Source organism: Drosophila innubila, assembly GCF_004354385.1.
Source record: "Drosophila innubila isolate TH190305 chromosome 2L unlocalized genomic scaffold, UK_Dinn_1.0 4_B_2L, whole genome shotgun sequence".
Classification (NCBI taxonomy): domain Eukaryota; kingdom Metazoa; phylum Arthropoda; class Insecta; order Diptera; family Drosophilidae; genus Drosophila; species Drosophila innubila.
In genome coordinates this window covers 19,035,389-19,054,223 of record NW_022995372.1, presented here as the reverse complement: position 1 = coordinate 19,054,223, position 18,835 = coordinate 19,035,389, and the positions used below count along the sequence as shown (strand labels likewise).

Genomic DNA, 18,835 nt, shown 5'->3' with positions numbered 1-18,835 from the left:
AGCAAGTTCAATACAATAATGCCATGAACATTTCGATTTCAAATTGAATTTCAAGCACTTACCGCAAATCATCATCGTTGTCGTCGGTGGCGGCGGTGGTTGTGGTGGTGGTGTTGGTGTTGTTGTTATAATGCCGGAAACTTTCCAAATCACGACGCAGCGTTGGCGTGGCCGCAACAGCTACGTCAGCATCGCCAGCAGCATCAGTTGAGACGCCCACGCGCCTTTTGTTGTTGCTGTTGTTGTTGTTGTTCTGGCCATATAAGTCAGACTGCTCCGTCAGTCCCAATCGCTTGGGCCACGTTGATAATGATGATGATGATGATGATGGTGTTGTTGTTGTTGTTGCTGCTGCTGTTGCCGTTGTCGTCTGGCCAACAATTGCATGTAGGCTTATTTTAGCCGCATTTCTGTGGGTGTTGCCAACCGCTGCTGTTGTTGCCGTTGCAGTTGTTAAATTTGAGTTGTTGCTGCTTTGACTGGAAATACTCGAGCTGCTTTTCTGTAAATGGCAAACAAAAGCAGATTTCGAACGCATTAGTCTCTCTCCTTCACACTCTTATATAGTTCTTTAAATATATGGGTGCTTTCCAGAAGGAGTTGAACAAGGAAGTCCTCTACTTCCAGCTAAACTCTTTAATGGATTTCCGCATAATTTTTTTTTTAAATTCTATAATATTACTGTCAGTTTGTTAATTTATTCTGTGTTGTATAAGCACAAGAAAATTTTTATTTTGATAATTCAAGATTGTTTTAGTTTGCGTATTATATGTGTAAAAGAATACAGTCGAATCGAGCTGTGCAAAATAATTCTAATCAAAAAACTCTCTAATATTGTCGCGAAATCTAACTTCCTTATTTTCGGCTTCTTTTCAGATTTATTCGAGTTCCATTCTAGTTCATTTCTTGTGTTTTTTAGGTACTTTCCAATACTGTTACTTTACTTGGGTTAACTTATCTGAAAAAATCAAAAATAACAGACAAAAAGAAATGAACGTGTTAAGATTGATGGGCATGGCCACTTTGTTTGTGGGCGTTAGTTTTGGCTCGAGCATCGCGTCTGCTTCTTCTTTTGGGCACTACCAAGAAGAGAGAGAGAGAGTGTGTGTGAGAGAGAGAGAGGAGCTATGCCCCCTTTCCCTGGCAGACTGTAGAGCCAGACCTAATAATTAAACACTTTTTGCTGTTTGCCTAATGACCGAGCCGAAAGATTCGATACAGTGTTTGCCTTGCCAGAATTTCCTTTGTAGTCATGACCCAAATGTCTGGTTGCCAAAATGGTTTGATTGCTGTTCATAAATTTGGCTTAAGTGTTAAATGCTTAATTGAGCTTGCCTATTAAAATCGATTGTTACCAGGCGCTTCATTAGAATCACATACAAAGCGTGGTCGTCTGGGTCTGACTTCAATCTGATTATGTCAAATACTTGGCCAAGTTACAATAGATCACATATATCTGTCTATAAGGTGCTACACGCTTAAGCTCTAGTTAATTTTTAAAAACTTTACTGTATTAAAAAAATTAAAAATCAATATTTCCTTAAAAAACCCTATAATAAAAATCACCGTACATAGTATAATATCGACAGAAAATATTGAAAAAAAAAATTATTTATTTTAGTTTTGTAACTTCATATACTTTGAATAATTTGTGAAATTTGGATGATAATGGAACTTATGTAAGCTTTTCTGTACTAAACTAAACATAAAAATTGCTAAAATAAAAGTATAATTTAAAAAATTGTATAACACATTTTTGAACTGGAGAATTAAAGCTACGATACAACACCTTTGTAGGTACTTTTCTTAATCAGTAATCGAATTCTATATTTAAATTAACAATGAAAAACTTAGTTATATTTAATTTAAAAAAAATATAAAAGAAAAGAAAATTTGCCGAATTTTTCGTGATTTTCTCCACTTTACTTTTTCCCAAGCAAAACAGATCGTTAAAAGCCAAAAGGCTGCAAGTACAACTGACCATTTTCGGTCATTGCCATGGCCGGGAAAGCCGATCGTAGTGCAAAAAAAAAAAGAAAAGAAACTAAACAAAATAAAACCAAAAGGGAGAATAAAAGAATAGAGAAAAGAGACGCAAATGGAGAAAAACGAAAAGCAAACATCGTAGCATGCTAATGAGCCGCCAACAAGCAAATAAAAAATTGTGGCCCAAAGCAGCTGCTACTACCGCCTTTTGAGGCAAGCCAAAGGAAGAGGGCGTAGGTGGGTTGAGGGATAACGGTGGGCACAACTTACCATTAGATTGCTCAATTTCAAACTTGGCGCGGTATCGGGTAACAAATTGTGGACGATTTTGTGCAAATGAGCAACGTCGTCAGCGTCTTGGCTAAACTGGCGATCGTCAGCGTCCGAGTGGCCATTAATCACAACAAAATCAACATGATCATCAACCAGCTCCTGGCCATGGCTGTAACTTGCCATGGATGCAGTTGGAGATTCATTGTCGATGACGACGGCGACGCCAGCGTCGCTGTCATTATGAATGCTATCGTCATCATCATCTTCATCATCATTATCATCGTCGCTAAGCTCACAAATGTCAACGCCTTGACTGGGCTTGGGCGCCCATAGCGCCATGGGCGTTGCACTGCTGCGGGTGGTGGTGCTGGATGAGGAGGTGGACCAACGGGATGTGGATGATGTCTTTTGTACTGTCTGTGTGCGTATCACCTGCATGGCGCCATTGGCGGTGCGTAGCACCTCCAACTGTTTGCGCTGTGTGTGCTGTGTGCCATTCGGCTGTGAGATATTTTGGGAATCGGATATCTGAGAGAGAGAGAGAGTGGGAGAGAGAGACAGAGTGTTTGGATTTGAGTGATAGCGGGAATATGTGTGTTTTGGATAAAAGGACTTAATTAATTGTATTGTTCGAGTATTATGATTGTTTAGTTTGTAAGTAAGACATTTGGCAAGTTTAGTAGGTTCGATCAGTGCCAACGGGGCGGATGATTGTTGGCTCTCTTCTACTTCAATCTGACAATTATCAAGTCTGAGTAAGACGCAACAAATATCAGACATCCAGGCTTGTAAAATATTGTTCAATTGATTTAATTAAATTTTCTTAAAGCCCTTTATCCACTCAAAACAAAATAGGCACGAATTGAGAAACTCAATAAATCATGGCTATATTTATATAATTATTATATTTTTCTATTAATCATGGCTATATTTATATAATTATTATATTTTTCTATTAATTAATATTAGATTGTTTTTGTGAGAAACTTTTCACGTTTGACCGTGTGAATTGATAAATTAAAACTAAATTATTTTAAACAACGTATATAACTTACATATTCGTGTTCATTCAATCAAAATTATATTGGTTTGAACTTGATAATTAGTAAATAAATGTGTTAGTTTTAGCTCAGATTTGGAAACAAGTTCTAAGCCATTAAAAACACAAATAATGTTTACAAATTTTTATAATTCTTCCTCTGTAATACTTAATCTGAAAATGATAAATTTATTTATTTACTTTGTATCCAAACGGGTAACATTATTCGAGCAGATGAAATGCAATACATTGTGTCGTCAATTCTAACAATTTTAATATATTTTTTAATTACAGGGCTGAGAATAATAGCTTAGTTAGTGCACATTAACTAACTACATAGTTATTGATTGAATAATACGTCTATATTTCTTATACCCAGGTAAATAAACAGCAACCAAAAGCAGAGAAAAATGTTTGTGCCTGACAAAACAGCTTGTATATTCAAATGTAATGGGTGTGACCAACGGGGCGTATGAGTGTTTAATGTTGTGTGTACTTGATTGTGTTGGTCTATGTGTATTTATGGTTAGGCTGTTAGCCAATGCTCTTGAACGTCAAGTGTTTGCAGTGGGCTCTTATCTCAACAGCTGCACACGTGACCAGAGCAAGCCAGTCACAAATATGCACACAAGCCACTGAGCCACTGAGCCACTGACCCACTGCACCCTTTTCAGTGTGCACACTGAACAATTAACAGTTTGTTTATTTTATATGATTTTGGATTTGGATCGTGCCATGACCAATACACACACATTGTGGTTGTGCGGCCCAAAAGATCGATTGTGCCAATCGATTATGGCTATGATTTATAGCGATAGAATGTTTTTTTTATTATTAAGGTTCAGTTTCGGCATATTCGTGTCAATGACCAAATCAAATGCATTCTCAATGCTCCACTTTCATGCAAATGCACAGCAATAACAATGAAAAAACATAAAAATTGATTACAACAAAGAATAAAGAACAAATGTTAAGCACCAAAGTCATGAAAAAATATCAATGTTGACTCATGGTTTTTGTTCAGTGACTAAGACAAACTGTGGTTGTTGTTACCACAAAGAATAAGCTTATAAATATGTGGCAAGTATTTTTCTTAAGTGATGTCACTGGGCATACTTTTAACTACAAAAATGATTTTAATTTTAGTTTTTCCAGTTCCTTCATTGCATGCTTTATGATTGGACTCAGTCAATCCATGTTGACCGCAGGCCAAATTGCAAATGCATAATCATTTTTGCAGCTCCCTAAAGTCACACTCATCCTTGAGCAGCATCCAAGGGTAAACAGGGTACCAGATACGTTCCACAATTGCGGTGCAGACATAAATTATAAGCCAAGTTTCGAACCCTTGGGCTATGCACGTTCTGTCGTTGAGTTTCTCACGCCAAGGCGCAGACGAAGACTGCGAGAGGGAAGTGGGACAAAAGAGGGAAGACTTGTCTTAAATCTCCTTTTGGCAATGTATTACATTTTTGTTTGTTAGTGACTGTAGTTCTATGTGTGTCTATCGATGACCTCTTTTCCCAGCCATCCATGGAACATGTGTAGGCTTTACGGCTTTTTGCCCGCTGGATGCTGTTTTATGGCCCGGACTTGGACTGACTTGGCCTGGTTTCGCTTGCCAGCCAGCTAATTAAGCTGTGCCAATCTCCATGCATTTCAGGGGTGAACGGGGTGTTGCTTTTGGTCTAATCAAAGCGGCAGCAGCTGGCGGGATTTGAAAAATATTTTTATTGCCACGGCAAAACAATCAGTGAATCAGTGTCATGATCTCGAACTTGAGCCCCCATGTTGCTGATAAAGCAACGATTTCGAAGCCCAAGCCTTATGGCAGATATATACGAGCCAAATCGAAAAATGCTCAATGGCTTTATGGCTGCTGGTTGGCTGAATTGCTCTTGCTCTTGCTGTTTTGGCTCAAAGTCAAGTTGAAGGTTCAACGAAATGCGGCAGCTGCAAATGTTGCGCTGCTCGGTTTTAGCCTGGGACGCACATACATTACAAGTGAGTACCAAAGCCAAAGTCGTGATGATGTAGACGTCTACAAGACTCCGCTGTCTTGTTTCGGCCTGGCTTGGCTTCACTTGGCCTATGCCAAAATATTTTCGCCCAAGCCATGCTTTAAACGAATTTAATGATGCTGCTGCCCGCAACAACGTCGGCTTCGGCGTCAACGTCGCGTCGCATCGCGTCTTCTTCGTCTTCGTGGCTGTCTCCAGCCATAAGATTGACTGTCTATCTCAGCTCATGGGTTGTCTCACTGTCTGTCCGTCCCATTGTCTGTCTGCCTGTGTCAGCCTCTGCCTGCCATATGCTCCATGTCTGCGCATGCATGTCGCCTTTTCTGGCGGCAGGGCTGGCGTAGATCGTTGCATAGACATGCCAAAGCGTTGACTCTTTTTATTTTTAGCTGGCACTGTCTTTGCCTGCACAGTGGTTAGGAACTTAATAAAAACTGGTATTCTATAAATTCTAAAATTGTACAAAAATACCGATTTCAAATCCATTTAAACTCTTAGTCGCACTAAAATGGTTATAATCTTAAATGGAAACCAAGCTTTGACTTTCGATAATAAATTATATTCAAAAATTACATTTTCGTCCCTTGATTATATATTTGGTATTCATATTTATTATTGATGTAAAAATATATCGAAATATCTACAGCTCGATTTTCGCCGAAGCGATTATCGATGATTTTTTGGACGATCTATCGAGGTGAATAAATCGATTTCCATGAAAAATCGACAACTCACAGAGGATTGTTTATCGTAGGTAATATGTAGAATTGAGTTTGGTCGTTCAATTTTTGTTGAACGACCGTAATAAATAACCTACCAAATTGACAAAGTTTGAATAAAACATGAAAACGATGCAAGAAAACTAAGATTTCTAATAAAAGTACGCGTTTATTTTGTGATTACAATTGCGTTTTCAAATTAAAAAATGTTTCTATTGAAAAAACTCGATATTTGTAACTCGATCTATTATTTTCCGATATATCGTCAACTCGATACTTATTTTTGGCGATTTTCTATTTCGATATAAAACTCGATCTATAGTTTGGATTTACATCACTAATATTTATTTTACTTTAAAAATATGTGCATATTAGGAAAAATTTTATTTTAGAATTGAATTAAATTTTAATACAAAATAAGTAGATAATCTGCAAATATAAATTCTTTTATCAATTTATACTTTCGTTTTTTTTGTTGATAATCATTTCATTTATAATAAAAAATTTATGAAAGGAAAATAATAATTGTTATTAAATAGATTTTTAGCAATAAATTTAACAGCAGTCGTATTTAAAAGCGATTTTAACAACATACTTATTTTGAATTTTCCGGTCGTGGTAAATTTTATTTATTTTGCTTAATAATTGTATTTATTTATTGTATTTTATTTTTTTATGTTTGTTTTAACTTCCTGTCAGCGCTGTAATATTTATTGCAACATTTTTGACTGGTAATTTTGATTACCTTGAGCCCACTGTGCCATGCTGCATTTTAAATTGCTTTCCTGGCCTAACAATGGCCATTTTGTTGGCCATGCTGTGGCTTTGCTCTGCGCCTCTTAAACACTAATAATATACATTTTTATATGCATTATTTCTGTCACGATCTCGTTGGCTTTATATCTCTATAGAGTACAGCGTACAATGCCTTAAGACGAGTACGAGTACGAGTTCGAGTACTCATACTTTCAGCTGGCATAAGTAAATCATAGATACATAAGTGCTTGAGTATGTGTTCCCCTTTCCTCCCCATCTCTCTTGCTGTTCATGACCGCCTCATGGTCATGTTATGGACTGCCAAGATGCAGTGCTGTTAGTGTACAGGAAACAAACAACTGGCGGTGTTTAATTGAAGTGAGACACGTCAGTTGACATCCTCAATTAGTTGCATGTAATTTACGAGCAGTAGCCATTACCCAATGGCTTACAGAGCGTCAAATGGTCAAATACTTGGCCATCAACTGAGAGAGCAACATCTTCATCCTCAGATCCCCCGTCGGACTGACTGCGAGGCTTGTTGGTAACCTACTGACCCACAAAAGACGTCTTGCCAGCGGATTTTTTACCGTTAGTCTGCACTTGGCTTGCCACATGCTACGTCTACCCCGCGGTGATTGCAACTCCAACTCCAACTGCAACTCCAACTTTGGCAAAAATAATTCAAATGCTGCATGTCGCGCGCTCCAGCAAAATGTAAATTTTGTGCAACTATCCATAATGTTAATGAAGCAACCCATGACTTTGAGTTCTTGGAGCAGTTGTCTAACGGTATCTCAAGCTCCACTCAACATTTCTGGGATGTGTCTACTATGCTCCGTTGATCTCTTCCGAGCTGTGCCCTGAATCAAATCAAAGATCGCTCGCATTGAACTCATTCAATTGAAATTTTGTGGGCTCGTGGTCGGCAAGTTTGCCTTTGACTTTGTCGGCAAACAGACACAGCGGGATAACCAGTCAAAAGACTCGCCGTTGATATAAATCCCCAAGTCTCAGAGTCTGTCTCAGTCTCAGTCTCAGTTCAAGCAATCAAATCAACTGTGCGACTATTTAAACTGAAACTGACCACTGAAACAGCTTCAGCTCCAGCTTCAGATTCAACATCAGCTACATTTCTAGTTCGAGGGCTCTTTGATTGTTTTCGATTCTATTGATTGCTTCGATCGGCAGCAGCTGAGGCAGAGGCTGTGGCAGAGTCGGAGGCAGAGGCAGAGTCAGCGGCAACAGCAGCAGCAGCAGTGGCAACAAAGTTCAATCGCGATAAGTTAGGCAGAAAAATAAGAAAAAGTATATTCACAACAGCAAGTTTCTAAATACCCTAGAGCTACAAAGTAAATGTAAAGGGCATATAAACTGTGAATGCGCGAATTTAATAGTTGGGAAAAGGTCTTGCATCTGTTGAATTTTGTAAATTTTTTGTATTTATAGAAAATTTTTATAAATTTAAATACATTATTAGAACAAGTAATAAGAATTAAACAATGAAAATGATTTCTCTTATAAAACACAATCTCTAGTGACCAGCAAATAAAGTGTGAAGTTAATTATATAAATTTTGTTGTTTGTTTTGATTATGTTTAAGTCAACGCAAACATATTTATAAAAAAATTTTAGTTTGTTTGTTTATTATATTTTTTTTTGTTTAAGAAAAACTTGTATTTTTATTTTATTTTATATTAAATAATTTAATAATATGCTAATAGAACAAATCTAATGGCTTTGTCTGTGGAAAATATTTCATTTACTATTCAAGATTTTAAGACATTAGACGAAATGTTCTATAGGTATAATAGATAAGAAATTGATAGTTCAACGGGCGCCCTAGGTTTCATGCAAATAAATTGAGTAAATGTTTATAAATATTATTCTACAACGGAAAGCTGAAAAAGCAGCTGATAATACGTATATAAGTGCACATTAAAAAGCTCAAAGAAAAGTTCTAATATTTCAACAGTGAATCCAATTTAAAGCTTGAATTAGTTTTGATTTGTTTTGATTAGACGACGGTTGATTATATTGTATTGCCTTATAAAAATGTTGAAACATTCATTGGTTATTTGTGTTTTAATGCTATCCTCAACGCTAATAGCTAGTTGTGAAGGAGCAGGAGCTGTGAGTATTTGCTTATATTTTAAACTCATACATTTGTATATAATATAAAATTAAATTTTAGAAAACAATCGCAAGTCTAGAAAGAGAACTAGCCAGCTGCCGAACTGAGCATGAGGAATTAGAAAGAGCGATCCTTAATAAGGATGAAATGATAGCGATGTTAAGGATCAAAACTGCACAGGAGCAGGAACAAATTGAGCAACAGGAAAAACAAATAAAAGAATTGAAAGCCGAAATCTCCGAATACGTACTTCAATCGAACCAATGTCAATCCTCTAGCTGTCTATGTAAATCCACAGATGTACATTCCATAAAAGTGCCTGGAGCAGAACCCTTCCAAGTGCCTTGTGACTCGACCTTGGTGGGATCCGGCTGGACGGTCATTCAGCGTCGCCTTAATGGTAAAGTAAACTTTAACCGCAACTGGAGGGATTATCAAGTGGGATTCGGCGATTTGCATGGCGAATTCTTCATTGGACTTGATAAACATCTACTGGTTGAACTCGATGAAGATATGCTCAATACGATAGTTTTCGCATTGGTGATGGTTAATCACTAATGATTTGAAAATTCTTATAGCAATCTAAATGGTCCCTACAACAGTGGATTCTATTGGTATCCTTGGCAGCGAAATGTTCTTAAGTTTGCTCAAGTTATGATTAGACCAAAGACAAACAAAGCTACATAAATAGACTATGAAAAAAAATATATGCTGGAAATGGTTATTAAAATATTCAATTAATTTTTTTTGTAAAAGTGACTTTTGTTCTTAATGTTGTGAAAAATCAAACGATAGTAAAGAAACTTTTAAAAATAAAATATTTTTTATATCCGTATCTAATAAATAGCACAAAAGTAATTGCAAGAAACCCTCAAGTTTTTTTTTACTTTATTTAACGTTGTAGTTTTCCGATTATTTCAAGCAATGTCACTTCATTGAGAGTAGATCTTGGAATGTCTCAAATTTATCTAAGTATATCAGAGCACTTAAGGCGTGAACTTGACTCGGCCACACGCACGACTCAAAGATGATGACTCTGGCACTCAGTACTAAGTACTCAGTCGATAGTCAGTACTCAGTCTTTGGTACTGGGTGCTTGCTGTACTCAATGAGCAAGCATAAAATTGTTGACCGGACTGAGGCCCGTCTGCCATTATAATTAACCAACAAGTTCTAGAGCAATCAATGGCAACAAAATTAACAATGGCCCAAAGACAAGTGAAATTTGAAGAGCTCGCATTAATTACCACCACGAGGTGTGCATTTGTGTGTGTGAGTGTGTTTTGTGAGGAAAAGGTAAAGGTATAAAAGCAAATCAAAACAAAAGCAAAACAAACACTGGAATTTTCAAGTGTCTTGGCCATGCGTTTGATTCTCTTAACAATTACAAATGCGAAAGATTCATTCGTTTAGACTCGCTGGCAAATCGATTAAAAAGTGGCACACACAGCGTGTGTATCTTGTATCTGAGTGGATCCAACAGATCAACGTCGCTTTACTGTTGCGCTTCGCAGACGCGTGCGTGCGACCTGTTAATTATGGCTCAGTGAAGATGGTCAACGCTGATGCTGATGCTGATGCCGATGCCGATGCAGTTGGCTGTGGTAAGAGTTGCCTCTGCCTGACACACAAAGCCATCAGCCAGAAGAACTAACCAACTATATACATATACGATGAAGATTTATCAAAGCGTTTTCTTTCCTTATTTTTGCTATGCGTAGCTAACGGTTTGAACCGCATGCCCAGTGGCATCAATGGAATTTTAGGTATGGGTAATTTCTGATGAGCAGAGGAACTGTAAATTCTTAATTGTAAACAGCCTGATTGAGAGAGAGATGAGTTTAGCTACTTTCATTCGTTCTAATGAGCTAACGACTGCTGTTCTTTGCAAACTATATATATTGATATAGTCAAACAATTAAAACTGATTCCTTAACAACATTGTAGCCTTGGCAGCTTATTACATTAATACTAAGTAGCATTTTCTCCAATCCTTAGAGCCAAAAATTATGGTCATTTTCGATACTCTCGACAGATGAAAGCAATATCATAGGCTTTTTTAAGATTTAAGGGATTTTTATTCAATTACTTATTTGCTTCAATTCGGACTTTAAGCAAGTAACGAAAAGATTTAAGATAAGTATATCTACTTAAATATTTCATGAATAACATCGACACAAATTATTTACAATTTACCATCAAAATATTAATTGCTTAGACTTTGTATCTCATTTTTGACTCTCTAATCTTTTGTAAATTAATTATTTTTATAACCACTTCCTCTACATGAGGTCTATCTAGGGTTATCTATTTAATATTCAACTAATCAGTTAAAGCAGATTTCTTTGATTTTTGCAATTATTATTTTCTGTTTGAGTAAAAGTCAAACAAAACCTATAGTTCGTTTGCCAAGTAACATCTTTTCATTACCATCTTCGGTTGAGATGCTTTTGGGGCGTTCCATTCGCTTGATAGCTAAATAAACTATTAACCGATTAAAATCGAAAGGCAGCTAACCAAACTGGCAATCAGGCTTAAAACCGATGCGGAGTGCACTAAATTAGTAGACGCCTCTGCATTTAGAGCCCGGAGCGTGCCTTTCAATTTCATTTTGATGTGCAAGAAGCTCATGCCTAGACTACAACTGACTGCAAATAAAAAGGCAACAGCAATTAGGCCTGAGACTGGGAATCAATCAGGTCAAAATACACTGAGAGAAGTAACGAATATTTTTAGTAGAAAATTAAGAAATTGCAAGCGATGTTTTTTTTTTTATAAATTTAAATCCATTGAAAATTTATTTATAAATTAATTTTTTCGTTGTTGAGTATCTATCTAGGGTCTCTTACCTTGCCATAGCTGTTCATTGGTCCATTTATCCAGCGATCTGCCTCCAAGCGTCCGCTGAACAACGCTCCAGTGTCCGGATCGATGCGTTGCCATTCACGCACCTCACGTTGAAACGGTGAACGGGAACCACTGCCAACGGCAACAGCAGCAGAAGCACCACCACCACTACCACCACCGCTGCTGCGATGATGACGATGATGATGATGATGAGGGCTCTGACTGTGATTGTTTGTTGTTGCCACTTCCATATTGTTGTTGTTCTGATTGTTGCTGTGGTTGTTGCGGCTGTGCTGTATTCCTTTCGTGCTACTGTGCGCTTTTAATTTGCACGCTCGACGCGCTCCAGCTGCTCTTCGTCTTGTTTAGTTGAAGCTGAAGTTGAAGTTGAAGTTATTATTGAAGGGCTGCTGCACTGGCTCCAGTTGTGGCTCTGTGCTTGGGCCCAAAGTCGCTCGCTCTCTGTGTGTATTTTCTCGCTTGCCTATTTCAAATTATTATTTATTATTACTATGCTACCGTCTACCGTCTTCTACCATCGACCTTCTGTTGCTACCTTCTACAGCCGTTTTCGTTACTTAATTAATGGCAAGTTTAATTTATTATCATAATATTCATTTTCTAGACGTTCTAGGCATGCTACTGTGCACATCCATTTCCCCCCTTTGCCATACTTCCATGCTAACTATAATAATTTTCTTTGCTTTTCCTTTTGCACGCTTTGCTGCCTGTTTGCTTTTATTTATTTTATTTTTTTGTTGCTTTCACGGTCTAATTTGATTCCGTGTGTTTGTGTGTGTGTGTATGCTGAAATGACAAGAGCAGAATGAAAAGAAATTTCGTTAGTTAATTATACTGCAAAGTGTGAAAATGTTTTTTATTTCTTTTTATTTGTTTGCCGTTTGGCTGGCAGCAGCGGAAGCCGAGTGCCTTGAACTAACTCCAACTCAAACCCGTGCAGATTTCTAATTAAATTTGCGGCCAACGTCCAGCGGATATGCCAGAACCAGAGGCATACTCAAACAAGACTCAAACAGCCATCAGACATCAGCCGGAGCTGTCAGCAACTCGGCGGATGTCACAGTCTATTTCCGTTTGGATCAACAGACAGCTTGTAACATGTGTATTTATCTTGGTGTGCGTGTATGTGTGTGTGTGTGTGTGTTAAGGTACTTAATTTAATTTGTTTTTGATGGCAGAAAGAGAGTTGTTGAATCTGCTGTTTAAACTGCCAGTACTTGCCACAATGACAACACATCCATTTATTATTGTCAAACTTGCGCAAGAATCTGTTTTTTTAATTTTTTTTTTATGGTCTGGTCAACGACATATACCGGACCCATAGAAGACCAAACCAAACATTGGTTTAATGATATTTCAATTACTATTCATTACTTTCTAATTGAACTAATGAAATACAACTTTAAAAATAAACAATTTTATGATTTTTTTTGACAACTTAGTTTTTATATATTCAGCAAGAAATTCACAAATAAATCAAATTGTTTTATCATCTCTTAGCTTTGATTGTAAAACATATAAATTTATAATTTGTTAATGTCCACGTGTTTCTAAAAAAGTAATTTAAGCTTTGTTGCATTACAAATAAACTTTGTCACACTGTGCGTGTGGTAGACTGTCAAAACAAGTGTTCAGCGGCATTAACACTGAAACGCTAGTTAAGCTAAATAAAAAACCAAATTTAGCACACAGCCCGAGTCAGCGATGCAATCCCAGACCCACTTTGTACACCACCGACAACACCCCCGCCCGCTTTAGTTTCCCACCGTGGTCAGTTGGAAAGAAAAGCAATTTGACTGCATATTTTATGCGACGGTCCGCTAAATAGTAACTGTTACTTAGTTTTCTTTGCCTGATCTTGTAGTGTCAGGCGAGTTTCTCGCTGCCCGCTGCTCAGGCATTAACTTCCTCATATGCCGACACACAGACCGACAGAGAGACAGACGATGACGCTGCCAATGCCCAAGCCGAGAGTTGGCCAACAAACAAAGTAAAAATAAAAATAAAAATAGCAAAAAATTAAATAAAATGAGAAACTTGTTTTTCGCCGTTGAACTTGCACTCGTTTCTGGTGTTGGCCAAATACATACGTTGTATGTTGTATTGTCTCTAACACTGGCTAGAAATAAAAGTTGTTATTATTTTGTGCTGGCTCGAGAAATGGTTGCACTATTTCTCTGAATGCGGCACGCAACTTGGCCAAAAGACACATTCACATCAGCCGCCTTGGACACGTTTTGCCGGTTTCGCTGTTTGACTTGAATTCTGGCTCTTCTTATCTGTGTTTGTGTGTGTGCGAACAGCTTGATTGTGTTAATTAAATTTTAATTATGCTCAATTATGTGTAATTAGACTTCATTCGCTGCGCATAAATAAACACTGAAATGCTGTGCACCACACCGTTGCCAATTTATTTTTCTTGATGTGTTCCCACTCCCAACAATATATAGTAAAGTCTCTCGGCTTATCGCAGGATTTGATTAATAGGTCTTATCGCTAGACTTGTCATCGCTAAAGGTTACTGCCAACTTACATTATGCCAACAAATTGTATGCATTAGTCGACCGAACGTATATTAATAGGGTCTACTTAGATCTTTGCTTTAGTCAACTGATACTCCAGTCAAACATCCATATTGTATACTGGAAGACACATTTGTATCTTGACAACTCTAATTTATTTTCCCTATTTTTTTCTCATCCTCTGTGAAATGTTTTTCTTTGTTCTGAGCACTTTATTATAAAAGCAAAATAAAATTTCAATAAGACAGCGACATGGAGGAAAAGGCAAACAGTTTCTCTAAGTTTATGCCTGTGAGTCATGTAATCTCAGAGAAATATACAAATTAGAAGAGTTCATTAAAGTATTTGAGAGAATGATATCAGGGCAACCATGTACTCTTTAGGGTGAAATTCTATATAAAGAGAAAACTTGAGTGTGATTATATGTATGTCATCATGGATATTTCCATTAAAAATGAAAACAAAGAGGATGGAGCAGAATGATAATGGAAGGAGCCTTTTAGGTTTTAATCTAATACCTGCTATATCCAAACTAAGAATGAAAATGGTAGGAATGGAGGAAAAAGGTTCATAGCTCATTTTAAATTCACTCAATGCTGACGAAGAAACTCTAGAGTAGTTTGAATGTATTATAGAAAAGATTTTCAATAAAATCATTGTATTATACACAATTTTATTTGAAGTCATACTAAAACTAAACCCGTTAAATCGTAGAGAGTGTAACCTATACAATTTCCCACTTATATATATCTGCTGTTCTGTTCTGCCCTACTTGTAGCGCAACCACAGAAACCACATTGCCACCCGGAGCCGCCACTGACAAACGTGAGACGTTCAAGTCTACTTGGTAATCACAGCGGACCTTTTATGAACAACACCAGTTCTTGCGAAGGTCAGTGTAAATGATAATGTTATTATGAATTTCTATATAGGCTGTTATATATATATTTTTACAGTTTTATGATTGACAGATACTCGGCAGCTGAAGAGGGAGCTAAAAGCTGGAAAGGAAATACGAAAGCCAAAAATACCGCAAAGAAAGATAACAACAAATATAATAATTTATTTTCCGTAATTACCAAAACGAAAGTCGATTTGCTGTGGCTTTTGTGGTTGGAACTGGGCTCTCATTATTTGACAGAGGTCCGCTAATAAATTTCGTATTTGCATTTCAAATCGATGCGTAATTGTAGCACTTGAAAACTTGCCTTAAAAAAAAATATATATATATATTTACTCTTTATTTAGGTTAATCTGACTTTTTGGGTTTTGTGTTACAGCTGACAAATTAATACGCAAAATTGTTGCTCTGCTGATTGATTTATTTGTTTGTTTAAAAATAGCTTTCAATGTGTGGGTTGCATATTTTTATATGGAATTTTATGCAACATTGCGAAGGCGTTCAGTACATTCAGTGGCATTGAAAATGCGTAAATAGAAATAGTAAAAAATAGAGAGAGATAGCAATACTAAAATATAATTGTCAATTGAACATTTGCGAGAAAAAAGAATTTATTTCACAATTGGATAGGAGACATTTTTGTTATTTTCAGCGCGTTCTCTGTGAAAATCGTGCAACAATTGACCGATATGCAAATTTCGTTTTCAGTTTTCAGCTCACTTGTTTTATTCAAAGATTTGCATAATTGGCTCTTGTGCTCTTGTTTGAATTTCAGATCAGACACAAACAGAAGCAAACGCGTGTCGGTCAATGCGTCAGTTTGACAAGCATAATATATACGAAAGACTTGGACAACAAACTTGACTGCATGGAAAACTTGTTAACAAGACAAAATCTAGTATTTTGTTACTAATACTATTATTTAGTTGGGTGCATTTACCCTATATTTTTTAATCTGATAAATAAACTAGAAGTATTCTTCTTATAGTTCAGCTTATAGTCCACCTATTTCAGATTATTAAATTCGCAAAGTCCCCATTAGTTGAACTGTATTAATTTGAATAGAGATCGATAAACTACGACTGATTACGATTTGAAGTCTACATTTTTACAAAACACTCCCTGTATTTCTCAAAGAAAAAAAAGATAAAATCATTTTTCATAAATCTTTAAAGTTTGTGCTGTGAAATTATTTCATATACTCGCCAAACAACAATTGTTCACTTCCTTGCTCATGTCATTTCTGTTCTTGTTTATCTGTTCTCCTTTCAACATTAATCTTCAGACTGCTTTTCACATAAATATATATACAATATATATGTACAATACATGTCTCAATTTTCAGTATCTAAGATCTCTTTGATGTTTTGGGCTCAATCTTTCAACGCAAAACTTTTGCTACAATTCAATTATAAATACTTTTTGATTAAAGTGCCGCACATTAAACAGCAACGCCCCGTTCTTCAAGTGATATATGTATAATGTGAATACCAGACTATGTGAATGTACTCATAACTATGAATATGAACCACAAGTTGCTATTGTGCTTCCGTCTGCGTCATTTTGACCCCAGCTCGTACTTATTATATATAAATCTCATTCGCTGCGAGATAAGATGTTTTGTTTGCGGCTTTACACTCCAGAGCATGGCAATTTTTCTATTGGCAAATAAATTAATTTTTAATATAATTTTGGTTGTTGCTTTGTGTCTATTTTGTGGTCAGATCGTACCGCAATGCTTTCGTTTAGCGTCTGTTATTAGGCACACGCAAATGTATCTTTCGGATTGCCGTGACTTCCGTCTGGTTAACTGAGGAGCAAGATTTGCTTTGGCTAGGCAAATGCGCAAATCGCTTAATTATATGGTGACTGTTGGGCACCCGCACTTGCTTGATCTTGTGGGCGTTTTGTTGTTATATGCATTGATTAATTCGCTAAATGAGTCAATTGCATTTAATTAAGCGACATTTATTGAGTACAAATTTATGGCTTTCTTAACGTAATGTGCTGTTAGCTAGTTGTAAAATGAATGGCAACTGGCTTGTTTAGGTCTGCAGTTAGACAGCTACAATTCTTTGCTTATTTTTGCAGTGGCGGCCTTTGTCTTGGCCAAATTACAATCGAAATTACATAATTGGGACTGCCAAAAGACGCTGAATACACTTTGAATATACTCTCGGTACACGAATATACTCATAGCTAGCAGTTTCCACCTTCGAAGCATTCACACTCTGCCCACAATTGCAGCGAAAACTGGAAAACAGGTAATTGTAGTTATAATTTATCCGTGTTGTCGCTTGTGACAAAAGTAACAGATATATTATAGACACCACAATATCTTCCGTCTAATGAAAATTACATTTTACGATTTCCTGCAACGCCCACAAGGCCCAGAAAATGGTGTCGATTTCACATAGAGCTCTCACACGGCGTATGCGTAATTTCACACTGACAGTGCGTATGCGTAATGTATCATGAAATTTGAAATTTGACTCGTCGCTTGTGTAATTTCCCTTCATATACATAATGTGCTCAGAAAGTGCGACGCGAAAGTTGTTTTTCACAGCGAATCTTCGCCTGACGTCTCCATGACGCTCACAAATGGTTATTAATTTACGTTAATTTTCCATTGCTACCGTTACTCTTACCACATTCAAATTGTTTGTATTTTCTTTTTTTTTTTTGACAATAAGTCAAATATTTGTCAATTCGATTAGCAAGAAACCCCCAACAAAGGCCCAGCTGACAGAAATGTGCGAGGTATTTATTTATGTTTGTTTTGTGTGCCCATTAAACTCGACCACCTTCCGTCTGTTGATTGATATGCAACCTTAGAGTATTTCATTAATTTGCCAATGACTGGCCATTTTGACATGGCTTTTGATTTGGGTGTGAAAGTCAAAATGATTTGCAACTTGCCAAATGTAAATATGATTTAAATTACAATTTCATCAATTCTTCTAATCTAGGATTTTGTACAGACTTCTGTGATGAAGTAATTCCCAATTTATTTCTGCCTAATTTCATCACTTTGTATAATAATTATACCCTCGTCAACTGCTCTGATTATTTCCGCATGCAACTGACGAATTGCAGCCCAAACGTGAAGCAAATTGAATTTATAATACAAAACAAACAAAGAACCAAAAAAAGCCCCACACAATTTAAGCTGTCAAAAAGCTGACAGATTGACGAATTGCCTGACAGTTCTTTTTTCCTCCTCGTACTTATCTCTTTCCTTTTTATGAAATGCATTCAAAAGTTGTGGCTTTGTTTCCTTTGATTTCGTCTCGTTTCGTTTCTACTGTATAATTAAATTAACCGTTAAGTTGTGTAATTTCGGTCTGTCTTGTCCAAAAAAAAGGGTAACGGCACCAACAACATTTTTTAGTCGTCATTGCGCTTTATTAACACACCAGAGTTCTGGTACCAGCTAAACAAAAGACTTAAGCAACAAACTTGCTGTAATGGGCACACCAAAATTATGTTAGCTGGAAAAAAAAATACCCTTGTGACTTCTTCTGCTTTTTTGTGTTCACCCAATTGGACTTGATAACTGTGAGTCATTGCGTAAAGCGGGAGAATTTCATGACGAACTGCAAAACGCACGTCGAAC

The 18,835-nt window shown here is 36.7% G+C and overlaps 1 protein-coding gene across 3 annotated transcripts in view; it reads right to left on the bottom strand.

Annotated features, from left to right (window-relative positions):
- The window catches only part of LOC117779818 (serine-rich adhesin for platelets), a 41,638-nt gene that overhangs the window by 8,488 nt on the left and 14,315 nt on the right, over positions 1–18,835 (bottom strand). Inside the window, exons 2-4 of one of the 3 annotated variants that reach the window (XM_034616140.1) lie at positions 11,778–12,259; positions 2,257–2,787; positions 63–502 (exon numbers count right to left, since the gene is read on the bottom strand). In XM_034616140.1, coding sequence (XP_034472031.1) covers positions 63–502; positions 2,257–2,787; positions 11,778–12,026 — 1,220 coding nt within the window. In that variant the 5' untranslated portion in view covers positions 12,027–12,259. Of the gene's footprint in view, positions 1–62; positions 503–2,256; positions 2,788–11,777; positions 12,260–12,279; positions 12,353–18,835 lie in introns of those variants that run through there. The other 2 variants (XR_004617033.1, XR_004617034.1) reach the window with 2 other exon arrangements.